The sequence below is a fragment of the Oryctolagus cuniculus genome, chromosome 12, assembly GCF_051225735.1.
Source record: "Oryctolagus cuniculus isolate XC-2025 breed Fujian yellow rabbit chromosome 12, ASM5122573v1, whole genome shotgun sequence".
NCBI classification, from domain to species: Eukaryota; Metazoa; Chordata; class Mammalia; order Lagomorpha; family Leporidae; genus Oryctolagus; species Oryctolagus cuniculus.
The window spans coordinates 67,577,168-67,604,969 of record NC_142878.1 but is presented as its reverse complement, the minus strand read 5'-3'; the positions used below and the strand labels follow the sequence as shown (position 1 = coordinate 67,604,969).

Sequence of the window (27,802 nt, the reverse complement as noted above, 5' to 3'; positions counted from 1 at the left end):
TTAAAAAAAAAACACATTTTAAACAAAGAATTCCCCATTGAATACATTTTCCTTTTTTGAGCAGTAAAGAACTATAAGTTTTATATTTTTAGACCAAAAAATTAATAATGAATACTTATGATGAAAAAATTAGTACCAAAGACTTACTATACTAAGGAAAATTAATCTATTTTTTTAATATTAATCTACAATCAGCAAAATATTATTTCCTATTAGGTAAATATTACTTTTATCCTCAATTCTAAATTGTGTCCACAAACCCCAAATGTGCACAAATACACTTAACTATTTTTGCACAAAAATGTATGCTTTGAAACTGAGTAATAAATCACTTCCAGGTTTAAGAATCAACTTAAGTTAGAATTTGAGAAAACAGAAAACTAAATTAGGTATTTACAACAAAATTCATTTAAATGATTTTTTTCCTTCATGACACCAAGTTAAAGCTGACTCTTCTAGGACAGAACAGTGGAAACAGAAGCCACTAACCCTCTAATTCCTTTGTTCTATGGTATGAAAATTAGTCTAAACTGTAAGATTTCCCAAAAAACAAACTAAAAGAGAAAGAAGAAGGGTTTTTGCTAACCATGGTTCCCCACCCACCGCTCCCTGCCTCCCAACTTTTCCCACAGAAGCAACCTACACTAGTAAACAAGTAAACAAGGCATCCTTTAGAAGCAGCTCCCTGTAGGATGCTTTTTCTCTCCTAGAGTGCTTACCACATCACAACCTGATTTCTGGACAGCTGACCCAAAGTTGGTGGATTTTACTGATTGTCAGAAAGTCACTGACTGGCTAAAATCTTATTGGTGAACAGAGTCAAAAATCAGATGCCCCTACCATACTTTACAGAATGAGGAGTTGGACAACACAGTTACGTTTGGCTGCACTGTGGTGAAACATATGAGGTATCTTCTTTTTGTCTTCAATCAGCCACGTTTGGGCTGAGTAGCTCTATTACATCTTCAAAAAACTGAGCTCCAGTTCTTGATGGAGACAGAGGAAGGTCATTGAGGAGGTGGTTCAGCTCAAGAGCTAATTGAAAAATGTCTTTTGATTCAGTCCTGCTTGTGGATAGAAGTCATCTTCTGGATGGAAGAGGGAGTGAGATGACCTAGAGTCTTGAATTGGTGGATCTGCAGGAACAGAAACTAAATACAGTGGAGACCTCTTAACCGAGTAACACCACGAGATGGATTTCCTGACAATGTGTCAATATAAGATAAATATAAAGATTAAATATGTGCACTGGAAGTGATCATGCACTTGCTTTTCCAGATATCAAATACATCTGTACCATTTTATGAATGGTTCCCCAATAACTAATTATAAAACAATTCATAGAAAAAAATATCAATTTAAGAAAAAAAATAGATGAATTCAAACAAAAATCTATAGACTGTGAGTGCCATCCCCTCACTTGAAAAAGTTTTCTTAAATAATCTATTCTCTATACAGGCAAAATATAATCTGTCTACTCTATACTTTCAGGTTTTTCTAATCCCCTAACAAAAAGAAATTTCAATACACTCAAGGCACTAAATTTTTACTTGAATAATCTATCTGATTGTAAATTCTAAGAATTTCATTAGGATAAATAAATCCAGTTTATCTCTATCGATCAAGAGAAGAATATGTATCATGAAGTCAGGCAATTTTTAAATGAGTAGTGGCCACCTCAGATTTCCATCAAATTTTGATCTGGGGAGAAAAATTAAAAAAAAAAAAAAAAAAAAAACCCACACACACACACAAAACCAAGAGAAGTCCACAAAAAGTTACTGTGGATCTAATTTAAATAGTCTATATATAAATAAAAATTCTGATGAACATTTGCTTACTTCCCCTTAGAATCTGAATATGTAAATTTACTGTATATACTCTCATAATTAATAGACCAGGAGTCAACAAACCATGGCCTATTGACCAAACTCGGCCCACCACTTACTTTTGTAAATAAATACAGTTTTGCTAGGACACAGCCATGCCTTTTCATTTATGTACTGTCTGTGGCTTCTTTCATGCTGCAGTGGCAGAAAAAGTAGTTGCAATGGGGACCACAAAACCTAAAATATTTACAACTGGACCTTTACAAAAAAAAAGTCTGCCAACCCTGGTATAGATAATTACTGAAACATGTGTAATAAAAAAAAAAAACTTATACTGTAAATTGTTTTGAAACGAAAGAGAAATAAAATGCAGGATTAAAATTAGATATGTGAACCATAAGAAACTTACCACAAAAAGAAAAAAAGAGCAAAATAAATCCCAAGAAGATACTTTATCTGGCTTTGATTTAGATGAAGAAGTTAATCCTACCTTAACATTCAGAGTCTATATTATGGAACTGACATACTCAAGAGTATACCGATAAATGCTATGGAACTGTTCACTTAAAAATGGTTAATTTTATACCATGTGAATTTCACCTCTAAATTATTTTTAAGAGTATATACAGTATTTTACAGGTCTACCTTTAAGTGTGCCACATTATAGTATAGTGGTTAAATATGTAAGTTACATCTTACCTAATAATGTGGTTTCTCCAAAATCTCTTAGATCATCTCAGACCCTTGTGTATATTTCTTCTTTGCCAGTAGATGGAGACAACACCACTGAAAGTTTAAAAGACATCATTCCCTGTTTAAAGGGAGCTTGCTGGTCTGAAAACTAGGGGAACCCTAACCCAAAGATTTCTTCAGTTATTTTTAAAAAGCAGACAGAATGATATGCCAAAACCAGAAATCTCAAGGTAAGGTACCCAACATTAACTCTGGGCATCCTCAAAACTTTACTTTGAAGGGGAACTAAACTCTGTCCATAATGTAGTAACTGAATCGAAATAAAATTTAGTAATCTCTATAGTTTGCAAGATTCAAACATCTTTCTCCTGTTTAGGGAAGACCATTTATTTTTTAGCGTCAGAAGGTGTATCTCAAAATACAGAAGAAAAAGATCTCTGAAATCTACAGAGGTAGATGCAGTACACATGCAAGTACAGCTTCTGTAACTATTAGTTATATGCACTGCTAGAAACTGTTTATTGAAAACGAGACAACTATCTAGATCCACATGAAATATTAAGAATTTTATAAAGAAGAGAGTTAAAGCAGAAATGGTGGAAGCAATAAGGGAAAAAAACCTGATGTTTGTCATCATACTAAAAAGAAATACTCATGAAGGGGTAAAGAACCAAATTTATCTTTCCAAGTTTCTTTTTCCACTATTAAAAAATTACATAAACAGACCAAAAACCACCTGTAGCAATTCTAGAAGAGAAGTCACCTCAAAATCTTGACCTGTATTTTTCAAAAACAACTTTCCTTTCCAAATTCAAAGCCTTAACACCACTTTTTCAAGTGCAATCTTGCAAAATAACCAAAATTGAAGAGAAAAAAAAAAACCCAAAACCTAAGGTTATTGAGCTGAAAAGAGAAAACTAAGAAATAGCTATACTATTTATTTGCCACAAGACTCCTGTCCTATAAGTGAACTAACAAGAGCAGCCTATTTGGCAAAAAATGATTTGTCTTAAACCAAACAATAACCAGTAAAAAAGAAATAAAAATATCTTTAAAACTTTTAGGAATTTCTTTGGCTCATGCTCTGATTATGTATCAGAACTAAAATAAGTTTACATGAAAAGGAAGGTGAATACAATATTCATGCTGCCATATCTAAGTTAAACTAGAATTGACAGTGATTGCTAAAATAAATCCTCTTAAGACTCATCACTAGATAAAGTATCCCTATACCACAGACTTCTAACTCTGAAATTCTGATCCCTGTGAGGATAGCAACTATCATATGCCAAGAAAATTATAATCACATTCTGTCTATCAATAGCATATAAACGACCATAAGCATCTTTTTATTATCCACATGGTAAATACTCTGTGGCTTTAGTTAGTTAATCCTTGGGTGGACCTTCTCTTAATAGACAACAAACTTTTGAACCTTCCCCAATCCTTCAACAACGGCTTTGTATGAAAGTGATGCTAATTACATAACATAACCACCAACACCGAAAGGTATTTTGTAGTTTTCAAAGTACACTCACTCATATTAAGTAATTCAATCTTATAATAGGAAGATCATAAACATAAAATAAAAACTAAGGCCCAACACACATAATCCACAGTGAAATCTTGAATGATATTTGTAATTTGCACTGTTACCTGTCCATGAGCACAGATGAGGGAGAAATGCCCATTATATAATTCTTATATCAATAACTAGAAGAATGACCTGGAATTCTATGATTAATATAAAGGTAGGTCTACCAAGCTGAACCGTTACAGACCATAATACTACTACAGGAAATAAAAATGACCAACAAGGAATGAGTTTTTCTTTTGTATTAATTGGATTTTTTTTTTAAACACCAAGTGTTATTAACCTGGCAAGTTCCTCTTGAGGATCTATGTCAGTGCTTCTGCCTCCACCTGCTGGCAAACAGATAATAAAACTAGCAGTGATCATGGGGTGAGAAAAGTTAGCATTTCTTTGGTAAAAATGTCTTATGTAATTAGCTAGCATGATGCTACCTTGCGTTAACAGATCCTTAAAATACTGATGAAATCCATCAAGAAGCCTACACAAAACCAATATTTAATGTCACATAAAAAATTACAAAGATTTCTTGATTCAGAATGTTACCCAATAGGCCAAAAGTCAAGTTTAAATTGTTTTAGTTACCTGGTAAATGACATCTTGGAAAAGAACTGGAAAAGTAAGTGCTGCATCTTCTAACTCATTTAGACTACAGTGCACTAGTGTTTCATCCTTAAAATAAAAAATATTAAGTGAAACAATGCATAAGAAACTCCAATTGATAATTTTACATAATCATAACTATAAATATTTATTAAAACAACCATTCATTTGAGGAATTTTACATTTATAATACATTCATATGTGGCATAGCAATTTGGGATAGGATTTTCTAAAGCCAATACTTTTCAGGTGCAGTTCCTAGACCAGGAAGCAGAATAAGCATCATCTGGAAACGAGTTAGAAATGTAAATGCCAATTAAAGCAAAAGCTCCAATTCAGATGATTCACAAACTCTGAGGGCAGAGCACATTTCAGCAATCTATGTTTTAATAAGCTCTTAAGGTGATTCTGATGACTGCTCCAGTTTGACAATCAGTTCTTGGAGTTCTGCAATTGCCAACAGTCTGCTAAAACAACATGCATGCTTTTATGTTTTTGTTCACAATTAGTAAATTCAAGTTCAGTATCTATTTTTTATTAAAAAATGTTTCTGGGGGACTGGCACTGTGGCGCACTAGGTTAATCCTCTGCCTGTGGCGCCAGCATGCCATATGGGCGCCGGGTTCTAGTCCCGGTTGGGGCACCGGATTCTGTCCCCGTTTCTCCTCTTCCAATGCAGCTCTCTGCTATGGCCTGGGAAGGCAGTGGAGGATGGCCCAAGTGCTTGGGCCCCTGCACTCATATGGGAGACCAGGAGGAAGCACCTGGCTCCTGGCTTCGGATCGGCGCAGCACCGGCCGTGGAGGCCATCTGAGGAGTGAACCAGTAGATAGAAGATCTCTCTCTCTCTCTCTCTCTCTCTGTAACTCTCTCAAATATATAACCTTTAAAAAAAAGGTAAAATTAATAAAAATGTATTCTATTCATATAACTCCTTATCCTCAAACGTTTTATAAAGTGTCTTTCAGAACAGATGTTTCAGTATTTCATAATTATGTTTCATCATACTGTTTGACTAAACAGCAGCTGATGAAAACTTGCCATCTTTGATTACCAATCCTATTTTCTTACTATCAAGAGAGGATGATACAATCCAAGATAGGTACAAATATTTCTATTTCCCAAATCCTGAATGCCTTATAAAGCAGGGCTCTCATTGGTATTATGTGACAGCATTTATTTTCTAAAGCTGCTAATAACTATTCCAAAAATCTTCAATGCATTTAAGTCCAATTAAAATGTAACACCAAGGCACTGTGGTACAGTGGGTTAAAGCCCCAGCCTGATGCACCGGCATCCCCTTATGGGCACCAGTTCAAGTCCCAGCTGCTCCATTTCCGATCCAACTCCCTGCTAAGGTGCATGGGAAAGCAGTGGAGGATGGCTGGGATGTGGGAGACTTGGAAGAAGTTCCTGGCTCCAGGCTTGCCCAGCTCTGGCCATTGTGGCTATTTGGGGAGTGAACCAAAGGACTGAAGACCTCTCTCTCTGTAACTCTTTCAAAAAAATAAAATAAATCTTAAAAAAAAAAAAATGTAACACCAAGTGTTCATATCTTATGATTCCATATCCTATTTTTTTTTGACAGGCAGAGTTAGTGAGAGAGAGAGACAGAGAGAAAGGTCTTCCTTCCATTGGCTTACCCCCCAAATGGCCGCTGCAGCTGGCTGCGCCAATCCGAAGCCAGGAGCCAGGTGCTTCCTCCTGGTCTCCCCTGCGGGTGCAGGAGTCCAAGCACTTGGGCCATCCTCCACCACCTTCCTGGGCCACAGCAGAGAGCTGGACTGGAAGAGGAGCAACCGGAACATAATCTGGCACCCCAACCAGGCACCCAGGGTGCCGGCACTGCAAGCGGAGGATTAGCCTAGTGAGCTGCGTCTTATTAGCTGGAATGTTCCTTTTAACCTAAAGTTAAATTTGGTGAAGCAAAGAGCAAAATATACTCCAGACAGGCCTCATTTTCTTTTAAGAGCTTTATCAGACTACACATTTCAAGGTAATCTCTTTAAGAAAAGATATTTTTTCTGACAAATGAATCATAACTAATTTTACTATTTCAACTATAGCCTATTTAAACCTGATAATTCTTCATCTATTTCTGTATTATTGTGTATGCTCAGTTAATTCTTATCTTTCCTTCTCTACCTAGTACACTGGATTCAAAGGTAGGGCCAAACTTGATACCAGGACCACATCAAGTTTTAACAGCAAAATCTACTTTTCATTTTTTCTACTATCTGGCACACATAAATCTATAAACCATTCATAATCAATTCTGAATTTTTTTTTCCTTTTTACTTACCCAATATTTTCAGACTTCTGGATCCTTCCCTAAAACTGACTAGGCAAAGGCTAAGTTACCTAACTCTCAAATTGTAACTATACATGCTAATCAAAAATTTAAAAGAACAGGCTTATTCCTTGAGATAAATTTTCTGAGAACTAAACCACATGTCCAAATACAGGGTACTAGTTAAAAAAAAAAAGTTAAATAGAAGAACCATGCTCCAGTATGATACGTCTTTTGCTAGTAACGTGAAACTATGTGCAGATTTTAAATGTGATAATTATATATTAAATATGGTTATCAGCAAGACACAGAAGATTAGAAGATACTAATTTTTCCAAGCCTTCCTGACACCCTAAAATAAAAATTTTTAAACCCTGGCTGATGTTGTGGCATCAGAGATTAAGCTACCTCCTGGATGCCAGTAATCCCATATGGGCACCAGTTAGAGACCCGACTGCTCCACTTCTGATCTAGCTCCCTGCTAAGGCACCTCGGAAAGGAGCAGAAGATGGCCCAAGTGCTTGGGCCCCTGCATCCATATATGAAACTCAGAAGCTCCAGGCTCCTGGCTTCCACCTGGCCATTGCAGCCATGTGTAGAGTGAACCAGCAGATGAAAGATCTTTCTCTGTGTGTGTAACTCTGACTTTCAAATAAATAAAAATAAATATCCCCCCCGCCCCCAAAAAAAGAAAAAAAAATTTTAATCGCATCAAAATAGCATATTTATTTATTTATTTATTTACTTATTTGAGAGGCAGAGAGACACAGAGGGAGCTTCTATCTGTTGGTTTACTCCCCAAATGCCTTCAGTGGCTATGGGGATAGAAGGTCAGAGCCAGCAGCCAGGAAATGAATGCAGATCTCCCACATGGATGGCAAGAACCCATCTACTTCAATCATCACTGTTGCCTCCCAGGGCTCACATTAACAGAAAACTGGAATTAGCAGCCACAGCCAGGTATTAAACCAATGTACTTAGATGAGACGTAGGCATCCTAAATGACATCTTAACCACTAAATACTCTTTCCTCAGGAGAATATATTTAAGGCTTTATTACCCAGTGTTTAAAATCATGCATTTGGGATGGTTAGTAAGAAGTTAACTGGTGTTAAGTAATATGCAAAAATAAAAATAAGGAAAGGAGTATGGTCTTGCATATGGTTTAACTCACTGAGACCTAAATCATATTTGGTGGGAGGTGAGGTGGGAGAAAATTTAAAATCCAGGCATGATTCTAATACAATGAAACTAGAATTTCTTGGGAAAGAAACAAATCACAAAGGTCTTAGGTGTGTGGGTGAGAGAACTCATTTAAATATAAAAATAAAAGTCTTAATTTATTTTCAAAGGGTACCTGACACTGAGGACCCTAGCATTAGACTATGCTTGAATAAAAACATTTCAGGACACCTAGGACATACCTATGGAAAATGTGATTGCTACTCATTTATTTGTAGTCTTTTAGGTATTGAAGACTATTATTCTAAACATGATTTGAATTCCTTTATTCTCTACACCTCTACAGATTAATATACTTACCAGGTCTAAAACTAGGGAGAATTCTGGTGTGCTTCTTGTTTTCAATGGAAGAGCAGGTTTCCTATTAAGCTGTTCTTCTGTCAGTGGTGGAACATGTTTGATGAAATAATAACTGTAAATTACATTTTAAGAAAATGTCAACATTTTTACTTTAAAAAATACCTAAATTCATCCATTTAAAAATCTTTAATAAAGCACACTTTACCCTAAGCTTTTAAAACACATAAATAAAAGTGAAAATATAAATCAGCATTCCTGCTACTTGTTAAAAAGAGTATCTATGGGTAAAATGCTCTTTACAATACAATGCTCCTCACAACAGGATTATGTCCAATTAATTCACTGCTAAGCTGAAAACATCTTTAATCGAAAATGCATTCAATTTACCTAACTTAATCAAACACCATAGCAACGTAGTATGCTATAGAGTATCAGTTGTTTATTCTCATGATCACATGGTTCACTGGCAATAGTGGCTCACTGTGCTTGCCTAACATTGTAAGAAAGTATTGTACTTAGGACTGGTCTTATGGCAGAGTGAGTTAGTTAAACCATGGCCTGAAATGCCAGAATCCGTATGAGCACCAGTTCAGGTCTTGGCTGCTACACTTTCAATCTAGTTCCTTGTTAATGTGAATGGGAACACAGTGGAAGACAGCCCAAGTCCTTGGGCCACTGCTACCTACATGGGAGACCCAGATGAAGTTCCAGGCTCCTGACTTCAGTCTGGCCCAGATTTGGTCATTGTGGCCATTTGAGGAGTGAATCAGCTGATGGAAAGTCTCATCTCTCCCTCTAACTCTGCCTTTCAAATAAATAAATCTTTAAAATAAATAATACCAAACTCAAAGCACAATTTCTAGTGAATGTGTATCTCTTATATATCTATCATAAAGTTGAAAAATCTTAAGATGAACCGATATAAATCAGGGACTGGACTACATATCATTTAGCCATATATTTTCTTTCATTATGCTCCAAAAAGTAAACAAAGAAAATAAACTCACGGGTCAAATACTTCCCAGTCTTCTTCATAGGTGGCCTCTGCATGAGCTGATGAATAACCACTCTCTGGAGTTACTGGTGCTATTTAATAAAGTGAAAGACAAAATGTTATTTTTACTGACTTCATGTTACCTATGAAGTATACATAAAATCTCCTTGAAGTCCTGTGTATTCTAGGTTAAAGATAGAAATAATTTGTATATAGTATTTCATGGCATATTTGTTAACATTCAGATCTAACTCTAGATCCAAAGGGAAAATAATACCATTACAAACAAAATGGCAAACTACATCATGGCTGGTAGAATTAAGATCCCTTTCAGCTCAAATTTATCACTATTACTAGAAAAATACACTCCACAAAAATTCAGTTCTAATTAGATGGTGTTTACATGTCATAATCATTAAAATTCAGTGGTGCTCTTATAGCAGTAATACTTTACAAAGTACCTCACATGCTGACAATAGATGCAAATGTAGTTTTTAAACCTGAGATCCTTGAACAATCATTCAGTCCATGAAGATATGAAAAATTATTGTATGAACATTTTTCCAGGCATCTCAAGGCAATCTAATGACCTTAAAAAGTTTAGAAATACTGCTTTATATGCTGTTTATAAGACCCATTATTTTACTCCTAACTTACAAACAACTTAAAAATAATCAAGAAGCAGTTCTATCTTCTATGCCACATAGTTCATTCTCTGAGCTAAGAATGAGCTTTAAGAATTATGTTGGAAATATTCTAAGACAATATTTACAGCATATTGTATCAGAGGGCAAACACAGAAGAGATAGAAGTTTAAGGTGGTACCCAATAAAAATAGCTGTAATCTTCCTACAGAAAGTGAATGTTGGTGGATTAATAGTCTATAGAAAAAAAATTTTTTAAATAGTCTTTTAGGACAAAACCTAACCTTTATTGCAATTATCATGTATTAACACCTTCTGAGACAATCAAGAGGTGGATATGTTTAATGAAAGTTACTAGATGTAAAGCAGAATTTTTGTTTATCTGTGAAAACTTTATGCCTGCAGTGGTTCATTAGAACAACGGAATAATGGGAACTATATCTTCCAACCACTTTACTGTTCCAAATTCCTATCAACCTCAGAGAAAATAAAGAATATTTGAATGTCTACAAGCTACATTTCTCAAGTATCATCTCATTTGAATTTCAAAATACTCTATCATTACTATTTTAAAGCTTAATAAACTAGTTTCAAACTTCCAGCAAGAGTTAAAAGAAGTTTTCCAGTCATACAGCTAAGTAAATGGTGGAACCAGCCTCTTACCTTCTTTTTCTCTTTGGCTAGGCTAAAAGTAAGGAAAAGTAGGACTTTTGTTCCTCCTATTTTAAGTTAGGTATAAATGTCCTCTCTATCAATCTTCTCATGACCAACCCAGAGGTAACTGCAAAATGCCACCATGTCATTTTGCTCATTTATTTATAATAGCACTCACCACTCACTCTGCAAAGTAATTTTTCTGTACACTTCAGTCTTCAATTAAATCATGAATACTTTAGTATAAAAGAGCATATCTTATTCATCTCTATCAACAATTCCCATAACAAAAAAATAGGTGCTCATAAATAATAAGGGAATAAATTAATCAGACAACTGTAGTAAATCTTAATTTTCACCTCTAGAAACCACTAAGGTTATAAAAATTCCTTTTAATTATCACAGTTGTCAAAAAAAATAAATACAAGACTCATACAGCAGATAAAAATACAGAATGAACATAAGACCAGGTGCTATGGACTTTAGTCTGTATTTCAGCCTTATAATACTGGGCAAAGTAATCAGAAACAATGATAGGTCAAAGGTAGGCTAATTTGAAAAAAACACTTAAGAAATAATGAACAATCTGTTGATAATCCTGTTGATCTGCTTGTTAGATTCAACATTATTCTTTAGTTTGGAATTTAGTTTGGAATTATGTTAAATTTTTACCTGAAGGATTTCAAGTCATTTTTCCCTTATTTTTCTGCTTTATTCTTCATATTAGAATTATTGGGTTATACAATGTTTCATTACTATATCCATATTTAACTGTTTTCTGATGTTTTTATAATTTATTTTTCAATTTCCTCGTTACGAGAGAACTACATTATTCTACTTTCTTATACCACACTACAAGAGGGTATCTCAAAAAGTTGATGGAAAAGGGAATTAAAAGATAAGTGGTCCACGCTGCAGCTCACGTGGCTACTCTTCCTCCTGCGGCACCGGCACCCCGGGTTATAGTCCCGGTTGGGGTGCCAAATTCTGTCCCGGTTGCTCCCTGCACCCGCATGGGAGACCAGGAGGAAGCACCTGGCTCCTGGCTTCAGATCGGCGCAGTGCACCAACCGTAGCGGCCATTTGGGAGGTGAACCAACAGAAGGAAGACCTTTCTGTCTGTCTCTCTCTGTCTAACTCTGCCTGTCAAAAAAAAAAAAAAAAAAAAAAAGATAAGTTTAGGGCAGACATTTAGTCTAGCAATTGAGACACTGGTTGATGGTAGGCATTTGGCACAGCAGTTAAGACACTGCTTAGGACATCCACATCCTTTATCAGAGTATGTGGATTTGAGTCCCAGCTCCACTTCCAATTCAAGCCTCCTGTTAATGTGCAACCTAGGAGACAGCAGGTGATGGCTCAAGTACTTGGGTCTATGTCACCCACATGATATTGTATTCCAGGATGTGACCTAGCCCCAGCTGTTGTGGTAATTTAGGGGAGTGAACCAGCAGAAAGAAGATCTCTGTCTCTCTATGCCTTTCAAATAAATTTTAAAATTATTTTTCAAAAAATGTAGGATCTTAAAAAAAAGGATGCTGCTTGGGACAACGAAATTTCACATGGTGTGAGTTCTGTTTCCAGTTCTAGCTCCTGACTCCGGGTTTCTATCAGTGCAGGCCCTAGGAAGCAGTAGTGATGGCTCAAGTAATTAGGGTTCCTGCCTCTGACAATGGGAGATCTGGACGGAGTCCCTGGCTGCAGGTTTCACCCCAGTCCAGTCCTAGCCACTGTGGACAATTAGGGATTGAACCACCAGGTGGTAGCACTCACTTTCTTTCACTATCTCGCAAATAAATACATTTTTAAAAACATTTACTTATTTATATTTAATCTGCTTGAAGGGCAGGAGGTGGGGAGGAAATAAAAAGGGAAAGGGGGAAGAAGGGGAGGGGGAGGTGGAAGTGGGGGAGAGAGAGAAAGAGGGAGAGAGAGAGGGAGAGACAAAGAAAATTGATCTCCATTATCCATCAGCTGTTTCATTCCTTAGATGCCTGTAACACCCAGGGCTGGGCCAGGCCGAAGTCAGGAGCCAAGTACTCCATCTAGGTCTCCTATGTTGGTGGCAGGGGACTGAGCACTTGAGCCATAATCTGCTGCTTCCCAGGATCTATTAGCAGGAAGCTGGATCAGAAATGGAATACTGAAGCCTCGAACCAGCACTTAAATACAGGATACAAGTAAACCAAGTGGTGGCTTTTAAACCCCTGTGCCAAAACATTACCCCAATAGTTTTTTTAGTGCAAAAAAAATATTTAATTGCATGAAATTTTTTCATAATTTGCATTCTCCATGTACTGGCTAAAAATGCCTCATATTGCTTAACTGATATGTACTTACAGGTTCTCTCAAATATTTGATATCAAAAGTAATAAAACATAAATCTAAGATAAAATTTATCTCAGAGAAGATGGTTATCCTGTTTTATTTCTGTGTCTAAGAATTGTAGAAAATTTTTGAAATGCTAGTAATGCTTTCCTCCAGCAGTTCCTTCCTTGAAGTTACAGCTATGTTACTTGTATTATTCTTGACCATGTTGTTAATAAACAAAAAAGGAATTATAGAACACTTATATTATATGTTTAACTACCACAGCCCTCAAAGGCAATTAATTCTGATCTCATGTGTTTCCACATTTCAATGACAATTGCTCAGGAAAACAATTACAGTATACCTTTTTAAGAATCCAGAGTTAAGCTGCCAAGTTGGGATATAGGGAAAGACCCAAGAACAGAAGCCTCTTGTGGAGACTTGGAGGAATCATTTATGAACAAAAACAAATCTGAAGGTATTGAGACTACTTCTAGGTAGGAACCTCAGACCTAAGAGTCTTAGACTGGTACAAGTGTAAGTATGGTCATAAATGAGTATATAATATTTTGCTAGTTTTTTTTTTTTTTTTTTTTAAGATTTTATTTCTTTATTTGAGACGTAGAGTTACAAACAGGGTGAATCAAAGAGGAAAAAAAAGTCTTCCATCTGCTGGTTCATTCCCCAAATGGCTAGAGCTCCGATCAGAAGCCAGAAGCTTCTTCAGGGTCTCCCATGTGGGTGCAGGGACCCAAGCTCTTAGGCCATCCTCCACTGCTTTCCCAGGCCACAGCAGAGAGCTGGATTGGAAGAGAAGCAACGGGGACACAAACTGGCATCCATATCGGATGTCAGCGCCTCAGGCAGAGGCTTAGCCCACTACACCACAGCACTGGCCCCACTAGCTGTTTTCAACTTTTCCTGACAGTAAGATTGGTGGAAATAATTAAAATGTGAAATGAGTAACACTTAAGGAAATTTGGGGGGACTAAGTATGTTACTAATTTTAAACTTCAAGAAAGATAAATTTACACATTTAATCTACTCATTTAAGGATAAATGTAACACTATATTTTTATAAACTACTCATGAAGATGCATAAGAAAAGGAATTTTCTTCACCTGTAAGGGGTGGAATATCACGATGAACAGTTTCTTCTGCTTCTTCTAAACCATTATTTATCGACGGCCTCACTTGAACTGCTTGATTTGAATAAGTTGCTCCATTAGTTGATGTAGCAGTACTGGTAGTGATCTCATCCACCTGTTCCATGTCAAGTTGTTTTACTATCTCTTCCGCTTCCACAGCCTGTCCTGGAGAATCTGATCCTGATGTTCCTGAAATCATGATTCAGTGTATTCACTATCATTTTGCAACTCAGATATTTAGAAAAGTCAAAATCAGTATCACTGTATGATTTAAATAGACTGAACATTTATACAGAACAAAGCTGTGGGGAGCAATTCGGACTAGACTAAGTTACTGGAATTAAGACTTATTCTATGCATCTGCTCTCCCACAATATGGCGCTGGGAGAGGAGAAAACAGCTTCTGCACAGCTGCCTCCAGTTCAACCAATAAACTGTAGGACTTGCTCCTGATTGGAGGAGAGCAGCGTACTCGGCGTGTGGGCAGCCGAGTTGGGATTGGCAGAGGAGGACTATAAAGGAGGAGAGAGACGGCATGCACCGGGAACATCTAAGGGGAACATCTGAGGGAACACCTGTGCAGCCCCCGAGAGAGCCGGCCGGCGGTGTGCCACTCCCCTGCGGAAGTGGGGAAAGTGGCCAGGGGGAACCGCCCTTCCACGGAGGTGGAAGGGACAGTAGCCAACCCGGGGAGGGCCGAGCAGACGAAAGAACAGCGCAGGGTCCTGTGTCGTTCCTCCACGAAGAGGGGGAGCGACACAAAGCTGAGGATACCAATATTTAGTGAGTTTTTCTAGACATTTCAATGAGGAATAAAGACCATGACATTCTAAAATACTATCTGTGAACAAAATTAAGCATTCAAACAGCTTGGAAACACCAATTTACAGTCAAACAACAATTTAGAACTTCTTTTCATTAAAGCAAGTATCATTTATTAAGTGCATACTATGTACTAAGCATTTTATAAATGTTCATTATCCCCAAATAGCACCCAATCCTTAAAACTCAAACACTAAGCATTTAGTCACTGGGGGAGATAATAATTTTCAACCACAGGTGGTTATTTCTTACTGGAATACTCCAAATGTCATTTTAAGTAACAAACGTAACAAAATCAACCTCCAATAATCTCATCTTCCTTACAAAATAGTCCTTCTCCCTTACTGCTTTAATCTCTTCTGATCTTTTCCTGATACCCTCCCCTCAACATTCTTTATTCTCCCATACTGAATCAGAACTCATTTATTACTACCACTGTTATCAGATCATCACTGGTTTTCCACAAATGTGCAAAAAGTGTCTGTTCTTTTAAGACTGATGTCACGTCACTACTTAATTCTTCACTGATCCTTGCTGTCATCTAACACCTACTGCCAGGATCTTCTCAAAGAGAAGTTTAACACCCAAGCTACTAGTTAACCACTTATTTATAAGAGTATTTGGTCTAGTTATTACACGTAAGGCCAGTGATTAATCTTCAAAATTTTTGGCCTCTTCAGCTCCAACTATTTTCACTCAGACTGCTCTTTACTAGTTACCACCATGACCATAATCCTGACATTAACCCTAGGAAACTGTTCATCTCTTACCACAACGTCTTGACCTTCCGGTTATCTATGATAACCCCCATTATTACTTGATCTGCAAGCCTGATAAAGGGCAGTCTCTTTTATTCCAAACACATCCCTCAATACCTTCTTCCCCACCCTCCTCAACTAGTTAGGTTTCATGGTTTTTTCCTCTCAAACCAGCAGCTCCAGAATGCTTGCTTCTTTGTCCTTCCACTGTTACCCATCAAGAAATCACTCTCAGCCAACTTAACCTACAGGCTTCTCAGATCCTAATCCCAAAGCTACTGAAGGAAACAATAAGCTTATAAAGACTGTTCATACTCCAAACAAAATCTTCTAATCTTAACCAAAGTAGGATACTGGGTGCTTTTGTATGTGTTTCTTAACTTCTTAGGTCCCAGGGCAACCCTTCCAACCCTTCACCATTTTCATCAGGTCCCTGCCACCAGAAGTATCTCAGTAAACACCATCTTCTCTTGCAAAGAACGAACAGTAACAAACATCTATTGCTATACATGCCTTTATGGTATCTTTCTGCATCTGATGTCTCTTCTATTTCAACTTAACCTTCTGATCCCATCTCTGTCAAGTCTCCATAAATTTGACCCATTGGATATTCTCTTCCTTCTATTTTCAGTCTCTTACTACTACACCTTTCCCTGAGAACTAAAAACATGTTTGCTCCTTGCAAACACAAAACTAGCTCTTAAAACCTTTCCAGTTTCTTTCACACTGAAGCTCTTCTACCTGTAATTTACACTCCTGCCTCCTTTCTTATTCTCCAGCCTGCTCTCCCAACTCAGTGATATTAGACTTTCAAATCTAAATGCTCCTTTGAAACCATGATCTTCTAATTTTCAGATTCAGTTGTATCTTTTCCTTCTTTTTCTTTTTTTTTTTTTTTAAGATTTATTTGTAAGGCAGAGTTATATAGAGTCTTCCATCCACTGGTTTACACCCAAAATGGCCACATGACCAGGGCTGGATCAGGCCAAAGCCAGCAGCTTCTTCATTCCCGTGGGTGGAAGGAGTGCAAGGACTTAGGCCATCCTCCACTGCTTTCCCAGGCACATGAAGAGGGAGCTGGGTCAGAAGTGGAGCAGCAGGGGCTGGCGCTGTGTTACAGCAGGCCGGCAGCACCGGCATCCCATATGGGCGCTGGTTCTAGTCCCAGTTGCTCCACTTCTGATCCAGTTCACTGCTGTGGCCTGGGAGAGCAGCAAAGGATGGCCAAAGTGCTTGGGCCACTGCACCCCTGTGGGAGACCCAGAAGAAGCTTCTGGTTCCTGGCTTAGAATCAGCTCAGTTCTGGCTTTCAAATAAAAAAAAAATCTTAAAAAAAAAAAAAAAAAGAAGAAGAAGAAGAAGAAGAAGAAGTAGAGCAGCTGGGACTACAGCTGGCAGCTTAACCTGCTATGCCACAACACTGGCCTCCAGTTGTATCTTTTCTATGCTCACTTCCTTTTCTTCTTCCTTTATAACTATCTAACCCTAGGTTGTTTTTTTGTTTTTTTTTTTTTTTAAGATTTTATTTAATTATTTCAGAGACAGAGAGAAAAGTCTTCCATCCGTCGGTTCACTCCCCAATGGCCACAACAGCCAGAGTAGAGGCGATCTGAAGCCAGGAGCCTCTTCTGGGTCTCCAACATGGACGGCAGGAGCCCAAACTTCCACTTCTTTCCCAGGCCATAGCAGAGAGGTGGATCAGAAGTGGAATAGCCAGGACATGAACCAATCCCAAATATGGGATGCCAGCACCAGACTTAGCCTACTGTGCCAACTCACTGGCCCCTAACCCTGGGTTTTTGATAGTCTCTCTTCTTTTGGTTTCTCCTAACTTTCCCTCTATCTTCCTTTGTTGGCACCATTTAATATTTCAATTCCTTAAATGTTTTTCTCATGGATCTTGGTTATAGTCTGCTAAGCCAAACAAATAATTTACTCATGTGGTTTTAATTAACCTATAAGCAAGTATGGCTTAAACCCAGAATTCTGAAATACAGACTGCAATGACAAATTGCTACTAGACATTTTTATTTGGTTGTTTGTTATCTCAAAATCAGCAAAGCCAAATTAAACTCAATTGTCTAGTCGCCTGGAATTTTCCTCTCCTTGAATGTTATACCCTTGCGTTATCCTACATTCTTTAACCTCTAACAGGTGCTCCAAAATGTGTCCATTTATATATCCCCTGATCCTTTCTTTCTCTTCTAATATTACAATTAATTTCTCATCAGGTCTCAAAGGACTTCTACTATTTTTCTTCCTACCTCTAACCTCTTTAGAATCCAGCCTATCCATTTTATACCAAAAAAGATCTTTAAAAAACATAAATCTGATAGCATTATTCACCAGTTTAAAACTTTTCAATTATCTCTCAGCAACTAAGGATAAAGTTCACATATGACTTTATTAGCTCTATAATCTGATTTTTTCATAACTCTACCTACCCCTTCTGAAATCCAAACTACAGTTTCTCAAATATACTACACTATTTCCTGCTTTGGGATCTTTGCTCATACTGTTCTTCCCACCTGGAATGCCCATTACCACTTTTCAAGACTAAACTTTACTATCAAGTCTTCTGTAAACCACTAACCCCAACCACTAGAAAACTAGGATCACTCCATTCTTTGAATACCCTACTTTCCATACCTCTACAAATGTATCTATATCATGTATTATACTTATTTATTTACATACATCTCTCCAATAAAAAGTAAGTTCCTTGAAGATACGAATCATGTGTTTGATACTGGAGATGCTTCATAAACATTTGTTGAATGAACTACAATCTTCAAAACTACTTTAACATTTAAGCTTAATTATCCCATTTCATGGATTAATTTTAAGAATTAAAAGAACTGGTCTAGGGGCCAACACTGTGGCTTAGAGGGTAAAGTTTCCACCTGATGTATCAGCACCTCATTTGGACATCAGTTCGAGTCCCGGCTGCTCCACTTTCGATCCAGCTCTCTGCTACGGCCTGGGAAAGCAGAAGAAGATGGCCCAAGTCCCTGGATCCCTGCATAGTTTGGGAGACCCAGAAGCTCCTGGCTCCTGGCTTTGGATTGGCCCAGCTCTGGCTATTGTAGATGAAAGACCTCTCTCTCTCTCTCTCTCTCTCTCTCTCTCTGTAACTGTCTTTCAAATAAATAAATGAATAAATCTTTAAAAAAAAAAAATAGAGAACTGTACTAAGATAATGTGCTTAAAAAGTAGAGGAGCTGAAAATTCACCATTTTTTTTAAGATGTTATTTATTTACCTGAGAGGCAAAGTTACAGAGAGAGAGAGAGAGGAAGAAACAGAGAGATGTCCTCCATCTACTGGTTCACTCCTGAGATGGCCACAATAGCCTGAGCTGGGCCGATCTGAAGCCAGGAGCCAGGAGCTTCCTTTGGGTCTCCCATGTGGGTGCAGGGGCCCAAGCATTTGGGCCATCTTCTATTGTTTCAAAGGCTACAGCAGAGAACTGGATGGGAAGTGGAGCAGTTGAGACTTGACATGGGATGCCAATGCCACAAGTGGATACTTAACCCACTACATCACAACACTGGCCCCAAAATTTTACTTTTTATTTATTTTTTATTTATTTATTTATTTTTTTGACAGTCAGAGTGGACAGTGAGAGAGAGAGACAGAGAGAAAGGTCTTCCTTTGCCGTTGGTTCACCCTCCAATGGCCGCCGCGGCCAGCGCGCTGCGGCCGGCGCACCGCGCTGATCCGATGGCAGGAGCCAGAAGCCAGGTGCTTTTCCTGGTCTCCCATGGGGTGCAGGGCCCAAGCACCTGGGCCATCCTCCACTGCACTCCCTGGCCACAGCAGAGAGCTGGCCTGGAAGAGGGGCAACCGGGACAGAATCCGGCGCCCCGACCGGGACTAGAACCCGGTGTGCCGGCGCTGCTAGGCGGAGGATTAGCCTAGTGAGCCGCGGCGCCGGCTGAGTAAATACTTTTTAAAAAGTAAAATTTTGGCCGGCGCCGCGGCTCACTAGGCTAATCCTCCGCCTAGCAGCGCCGGCACACCGGGTTCTAGTCCCGGGCGGGATGCCGGATTCTGTCCCGGTTACCCCTCTTCCAGGCCAGCTCTCTGCTGTGGCCCGGGAGTGCAGTGGAAGATGGCCCAAGTACTTGGGCCCTGCACCCCATAGGAGACCAGGATAAGTACCTGGCTCCTGCCATCGGATCAGCGCGGTGCGCCGGCCACAGCGCGCCGGCCGCGGTGGCCATTGGAGGGTGAACCAATGGCAAAAGGAAGACCTTTCTCTCTGTCTCTCTCACTGTCCACTCTGTCAAAAAAAAAAAAAAAAAAGTATTTACTCATCTATGTATTTATCTAGCAGAGCAACACAAAAGAGATAACTTCTAACACATCCCAAATGACCACAACAGATAAGCCTGAACCAGGCCAAAGATGGGAGCCAGGAACTCCATCCTGCTCTCTCATGTGGGTAGCAGGGACACAGTTCATCTGCTACTTTCCCAGGAAGCTTCCAGCAGGAAGCTGGTTTGGAAGCAAAGTAGCTAGAACTCAAAACAGGCACTCAGACACAGGATGCTAGCAACACAAGAGGCAGCCTAACCTGCTGAGCCACAACACAGACCCCAAGAAGCAGCGTTTTAAATAAGTTCATCTAACTCCATAGCCTACCCTTTTTCTACTATTTCAGTATTTCTTTTTTTAAAAAAAGATTTTATTTATTTATTTGAAAGTCAGAGTTCCACAGAGAGAGAAGAGACAGAGAGAGAGAAGTCTTCTGTCCGATGGTTCACTCCCCAGATGGTCGCAAACGGCCAGAGCCGCGCCGATCTGAAGCCAGGAGCCACGAGTTTTTTCCAGGTCTCCCACACGGGTGCAGGGGCCCAAGGACTTTGGCCATCCTTTACTGCTTTCCCAGGCCATAGCAGAGAGCTGGGTTGGAAGTGGAGCAGCCAGGACTAGAACCAGCACCCATGTGGGATGCCGGCGCCTCAGGCCAGGGCGTTAACCCACTGCGTCACAGCACCGGTCCCTATATCAGTATTTCTAAAACACTAGCAAATACTTCTCCAAGATGTTAACACATAAGCCACAGTAAAGGATTCTAGGGTCAGATATATCTTCGCAATACTAGGTTTACAAAGCTAAACAGAGTCTTTATTTCTCTTATAGAACTTTTTAGTCCTTTAATGGGTTAATATGCATTATTCTATCAGGACATCTTGATTTTACATTATATCATCCAACCCTTCAAAAACTGCACTATTAAGACAAGTGTTTAGCTGTTATGATACCAGTTAAGACACAGCACCTGACATCATAGTACTTGAGCTTGATTCCCAACTCCAGCTCCTGACCAGCTTCCTGCGAATACAAACCCTGGGAGCGAGAAGGTAACAGTTCAAGTAAGTGGGTCCTTGCTACCATGTGAGAGACCAGAACTCAGTCCCTAACACCCAGCTGCTGGCTGTAAACCCAATGTGGCTCTAGTCAATGTAGGTAGGCATTTAGAAGTGAATAAATGGGAACACTCTCTTGTCTCACTGCCTCTCAAATAAATAACTTTTTTAAAAATTGTGCAGTCTTCTACAAACATTCAGATTACAATTTAAATAATCAGGCAACAACTATTAAATGATTATCTTCCATATGCCCAAAACTATACCAAATACCATGGTAGATGCCACAAAGTAGACATGATCTCTTGCCCTGAGCTAATCTGAACTAAATGATAATGGAAAGATGGGATATCAGTTAAGTCACCAAAAATACACAAAGAGAATTAAAAAAAAAATTTTTAAGGGCAGTGGGCGTTTGGCCAAGCACTTGAGCCACCAGTTCCAGTGCCGACACACCATACCAGAGTACCTGGGCTCAAGTCCTAGCTCTGCTCCCAACTGCAGATTCCTGCTAATGCATACACTGAGAAGCAGAAGGTGATAGCTTCAGTAATTAGGTTCCTGCGACGCAAGAAGACCTGGATAGAGTTCTAAATTCTGGCATCAGCCTGGCCCAGCCTAGCTATTGTGGATATTTGGGAACTGAACCAATGGATGGGAGCTCTACCTCTCAAATAAATGAAATAAACATACAAATTTTAAAACAGATGAAGTGGGGGAAAACATTTGGAAGAGTGGTTAAGAAACCACTTGAGACACCAGCCCTTATATTAGAATACGTGGGTTCCAGTCTCAGCTCTGCTTCAGATTTTAGCTTCTTGCTATATGCATCCTGGAAGGCAGCAGATGATAGCTCAAGTACCTGGGTTCCTGTCCACCCAGGTGGGGTAAGAAATGAGTTCTCAGCTCCTGGCTTCAGCCTACACATTTTGAGGGTGAACCAGCAAATGGGAATCTATTTATTTCTCCCTATTTTTCAAATTAAGTAAAACAATGAAATTTAAAAGTTCAAATATACATGCATATGGAGGGAAAGAAATCAATACTGCCTCTTCTTTTCTAAATATCTTTAAGATTTATGTATTTGAAAGGCTGAGTTACATAGAGGAAAAGAGAGAGAGAGAGAGAAAGTCTTTTATCCCTAGGTTCACTCCCTAAATTGCTGCAACAGCCAGAGCTGGGCCAATCTAAAGCCAGGAGTTTCTTCCGGGTCTGCCACACAAGTTCAGGGGCCCAAACACTTGGTCCATCTTCTTCCCAGGCCATAGCAGAAAACTAGATTGGAAGTGGAGCAGCTGGGACTCAAACCAGCACCTATATGGGATGCTGGCACTGCAGGCAGCAGCTTCACCTGCTACACCACAACACCAGACTCTTTTTTAAATAATTAAAAAAAAAAAAATTGGCGGGGGGAGGGGGCACCTGGCGCTGTGGCGCAGTGGGTTAATGCCCTGGCCTGCAGTGCCAGCATCCCATATGGGTGCTGGTTTAAGACCCGGCTGCTCCATTTCCAATTCAGCTCTCTGCTTTACCTTGGGAAAGCAGTAGAAGATGGCCCAAGTCCTTGGGAACTGCACCAGTTTGGGAGCAGGAGCTCCTGACTCCTGGCTTCAGATTGGCGCAGCTCCAGCCACTGAGGCCAATTGGGGAGTGAACCATCGGATGGAAAACCACCAGCCCCCTCTCTCTCTGCCTCTCCTCTCTCTGTAACTACTTTACTTCCAAAAAAATAAATCTTTTTTTTTTTTTTTTTTTTTTCTGACAGGCAGAGTGGATAGTGAGAGAGAGAGAGAGACAGAGAGAAAGGTCTTCCTTTTTTCCGTTGGTTCATCCCGCAATGGCCACTGCGGGCAGCGCACCGCGCTGATCCGAAGCCAGGAGCCAGGTGCTTCTCTTGGTCTCCCCATGTGGGTGCAGGGCCCAAGCACTTGGGCCATCCTCCACTGCACTCCCGGGCCACAGAAGAGAGCTGGACTGGAAGAGGAGCAACCGGGGCAAATAAATAAATCTTTAAAAAAAATTTTTTTTGTTTTCATTTTATTTGAAAGGCAGAGAAAAACAGAGAGAGACAGAGAGAATCTTAGATCCACTGGCTATTTCCCCCAAATGCCCACAACAGACAAAGCTGGGTCAAGCCAAAGCCAGGGGCTTAACTCAATATGGGTCTCCCAATATGGGTCTCCCACATGGCTAGTAGGGAACCAACTCCCTAAGCCACCATCTGGTACCTCCCTGCATGTGCACTAGCAGGAACCTGAAAATGCAAGCAGAGCCAGGTCTCAAACCCAGGGATTCTGATATGGATGTGGTATTTCTAAGTTGCCTCTTAATTGCTGCATCAAACAAATGCTCCCCAGTGTTGACTCTTTTGGCAAAGACAGTATAAAGCATAACCTTAAATTCACTTGAATTAGTTTATATAGATTGAAAATCCCTGGTGAGCGTGAGGGTAACAAGCAAATAATAATATTAATAAATTACTACAAAAAATCATTTAGTTTTAGTTCACTTAAAAAATAGTCAGAGATTGGGGATGGTGCTGTGGCATAGCAAGAAAAGCCACCACCTGCAGTGCCAGCATCCCATATGAGAACCGGGTCGAGTCCCAGATGCTCCACTTCCTACCCAGCTCTCTGCCATGGCCTGGGAAAGCAGTACAAGATGGCCCAAGTCTTTGGGCCCCTGCACCCACATGAGAGACCCAAAAGCTCCTGGCTTCGGATCGACACAGTTCCAGCCATTGCGGTCAATTGGGGAAGTGAACCAGTGGATAGAAGACCTTTCTTTCTCTGTATCTCCTTCCCTCTGTGTGTAACTCTTTCAAGTAAATAAATAAAAAATTGTTTTGACAGGCAGAGTGGATAGTAAGAGAGAGACAGAGAGAAAGGTCTTCCTTTTCCACTGGTTCACCCCTCAAATGGTTGCTACGGCCGGCGCACTGCGCTGATCCGAAGCCAGGAGCCAGGAGCTTCTTCCCGGTCTGCCATGCAGGTGCAGGGTCCAAGCACTTGGGCCATCCTCCACTGCCTTCCCGGGCCACAGCAGAGAGTTGGATAAGAAGAGAAGCAACTGGGACAGAATCCGGCGCCCAACCAGGAATAGAACCCGGGATGCCAGCGCCGCAGGCAGAGGATTAGCCTAGTGAGCCGCAGCGCCAGCCAATACATAAATCTTAAAAAAAAAAAAAAAAAAAAAAAAAAAAAAGTCAGGGGTCAGTGCTGTGGTGTAGGAGGCTAAGCCTCTACCTGCGACACCAGCATCCCAAGTGGGTGCTGGTTCAAGTCCAAGCTGCTCATCTTCTGATCCAGCTCTCTACTTACGACCTAGGAAAGCAGTGGAAGATGGCCCAGGTGCTTGGGCCCCTGCACCCATGTGGGAGATGCAGAGGAAGCTCCTGGCTCCTGGTTTTGGATGGAACCAGCTCTTGCCGTTGCAACCATTTGGGGAGTGAACCAGCAGACGGAAGACCTCTCTCTCTGTAACTCTACCTCTCAAGTTAATAAATAAACCTTTTTAAAAAAAATTACACAAATATACTGAAAAGCAAAGCCAAAAAAAAAAAAAGCCAATAAGGGGTTGGTGTTATGGCACACTAGGTTAAACTGCTAACCACAGCACTGGCAACTGGCATCTCACATGAGCACCAATTCAAATCCCAAATGTTCCACTTCAGATTCAGCTCCCTGCTAATGTGCCAGGGAAAGCAACAGAGGATGGCCCCAAGTACGAGGGACCCTGATATCCACGTAGGAGACCCCGATGGAGCGCCTGGCTTTGGGCTGGCCCAGCACCACTGTTCATTCTCTCTCACCCTATCTGTGTCTCTGTCTGTCTTGGCTCTCCCTCCTTCCCTCTCTGTAATTCCGCCTTTCAAATAAATCTTTAAAAAAAAAGAAAAATAGGTCAGTTTTGTGATGTAGTGAGTTAAGCTGTTGCCTGCAATGCTGGCATCCCATATGGGTGCTAGTTTAAATCCTAGCTATTCCACTTCCAAACCAACTCTCTGCTAATGCATCCAGCAAAGCAGAAGGAGATGGCCCAAGTGCTTGGGACCCCTGCCACCTATGTGGGAGACAAGAATGAAGCTTTCGACTTTAGCCTAGCCCAGTCCCATCCACTGCAGCCACCTGGCCAGTGACCCAGCAGACGAAAGATCTCTCTCTCTCTCTCCCTCTGTAACTCTACCTTTCAAATAAATAAATCTTTAAAAAAACAAAAACAAAACAAACAAACAAAAAAAAATGGTTAAGACATTCCATTGCAATGATCTAAAGAGCATATTGAAAATTTTTCTGGATTCTCTCCTATACATTATAAGCATTACAGAAGTCAATCAGCATAGTGAAAGTAAAATCTTTCCCTCCAGGCCAAAGTTAATCACCTGCCCTTTCAGATGATAAAAAATTGTTTACTACAACAATCTATCTTTATTTCAGTCACTAAAAGAATGCTTTTAAGGAGCAGTATGTATTTAATGAGGTTGAAAACAAACATAAGACATTGATAAAATACACATGTAAAATGAAAAAATCTTTTTAAAAAACCCTGAAAAGTTTTTTTAAGCCAGATTATGATTAATGGTTTATAATTACCATTTTTATTTGCTGGTGAAAAAAAGTTGAAGACAGGAGAAAATATGGTCCCCAACAATGTAGTCCTTGGAGGACTGCCAGAAGAAGGAGTATCTTCTAATTTTCCATTTTGCTTTACATGTTGATTTGTCATTTCGTAACTACCAGCTTCTAAGAAAGAAACAAAGGGAAAAAATTGTCATCCAGAAAACACTTTCAGAAATATACTGCAAATCATTCATTTTTCAAATAACCATTTTTCTCCTCAAAATACTTCTAGAAAACTGATTAATGTTCAAGAGAGCTTATCAAGTAAATCCTGAGGCAAATCACTTGTAAATCAAATCAAGTGTAAATCAAATCATCTTTAAACATAAATGCATTCATAATGCTTTATAGATGTTAACACTGACAGTTTTTCAAAGTAGATTTACACCTAAAAATATACAGACCAGAAGGCTTCAAATCAAGACAGTATGTAACAAAGGAAAATTCTTTGTAAACATGCAAACAAGTTACCAGTATCAAATGCACAATTCTATTTTTGTTTACCATCAGGGGTACTATTAGAAATAACATGGTTCTAGCAAAAGATACATAGAACAGTATCAAAGATTATTTACAAGTATTGAATCACCATTTCAGAGTAGTTAGGTAAAATAACTAGTTGCTTTTAAGTAACTTTACATAAAAAATTCTCATAATTTTTGAAAAGCAATAAAAATAAAAATAATACACAAGTTTTGCTTAATCATCTTTTGACCCTCCACAACTTTTCTTTGCTGTGTATCACATCTTTTCCCATCTTTATTGTAACTCTTTTAACTTGCTTCTCTCTTTTTCTCCCTCCTGTTCTATCTCAGTGTCTTTTTCTCTCCACTGGAGAAGAGATAAACAGTTATTGCTGCTTTGTTTAAAGTAACAGTTGGTTAAAAGAGCACATCCCGCTCTGAAGTACTATTCTTTATAGTTTCCTGGGCCTGTCTTTAGTGCTTTTCTCCTATTCTTTCTCATTATACGTAGGTGTTGACAGAGTTTATAAACAGCGGTAGTATTGACATTTGAGCCTGATTAATTCTTTGCTTTGAGCTGTACTGGACAATGAAGGAAGCTTAGTGGTATCCCTGACAGCTATCTCCTTTAGATACCAGCAGCAACTCCTCCACAGGCTGATAACCAGCCTACCATGTGGGAAACAAAACCATCCACAGTTAAGAACTACTGGCGCCGGCGCCGCGGCTCAATAGGCTAATCCTCCCCCTTGCAGCACCGGCACACCAGGTTCTAGTCCTGGTTGGGGCGCCGGATTCTGTCCCGGTTGCCCCCCTTCCAGGCCAGCTCTCTGCTGTGGCCAGGGAGTGCAGTAGAGGATGGCCCAAGTGCTTGGGCCCTGCACCCCATGGGAGACCAGGAGAAACACCTGGCTCCTGCCTTCGGATCAATGCGGTGCGCCGGCCACGGCGGCCATTGGAGGGTGAACCAACGGCAAAGGAAAACCTTTCTCTCTGTCTCTCTTTCTCACTGTCCACTCTACCTGTCAAAAAAAAAAAAAAAAAAAAAAAAAAACTACTGGCATAAGTGATACAAATATCTGCTAAGCTCTTAAACAGTATGATCGAGAAACAAATTTTTGTACATATTTCAATTGCCACAATTATTACTGCTTTAATAAAGGCTGGTTCATATACATTTGCAAGCTAAATAGTATAAAGTTATTTATTTTAATTCATATCAGGTCAGAGCTCTGCTTATACCTAAATAAAACAATATCTATAGATTAACAAACCTCCATTTACTTGACTTTTCCGTCTTACTCGAGATATCTGTTTGTTAGGCTTTTCTCCTGTTCTTGGAGTTGATGTGATCAAATTATTATCTACATCCCGCTCAATTCTACTCCGTTTCGAAGGATTTTCTCTCTCTTCCTTAAGGAATAAAAAAAAATGCACTGAACACAGTAATTCTGCCATTTAGGTTAC

The 27,802-nt window shown here is 39.6% G+C and overlaps 1 protein-coding gene across 21 annotated transcripts in view; it reads right to left on the bottom strand.

Annotated features, from left to right (window-relative positions):
• The window catches only part of CTDSPL2 (CTD small phosphatase like 2), a 103,248-nt gene that overhangs the window by 18,222 nt on the left and 57,224 nt on the right, over positions 1 to 27,802 (bottom strand). For 9 of the 21 annotated variants that reach the window (XM_051822430.3, XM_070054116.2, XM_051822431.3 and 6 more), the window contains 6 exons: positions 27,610 to 27,748; positions 25,845 to 25,994; positions 14,272 to 14,487; positions 9,556 to 9,634; positions 8,549 to 8,660; positions 4,699 to 4,785 (listed from right to left, as the gene is read on the bottom strand). In XM_051822430.3, coding sequence (XP_051678390.3) covers positions 4,699 to 4,785; positions 8,549 to 8,660; positions 9,556 to 9,634; positions 14,272 to 14,487; positions 25,845 to 25,994; positions 27,610 to 27,748 — 783 coding nt within the window. Of the gene's footprint in view, positions 1 to 916; positions 1,152 to 2,528; positions 2,616 to 4,698; positions 4,786 to 8,548; positions 8,661 to 9,555; positions 9,635 to 14,271; positions 14,488 to 25,844; positions 25,995 to 27,609; positions 27,749 to 27,802 lie in introns of those variants that run through there. The other 12 variants (XR_016218070.1, XR_016218071.1, XR_016218074.1 and 9 more) reach the window with 6 other exon arrangements.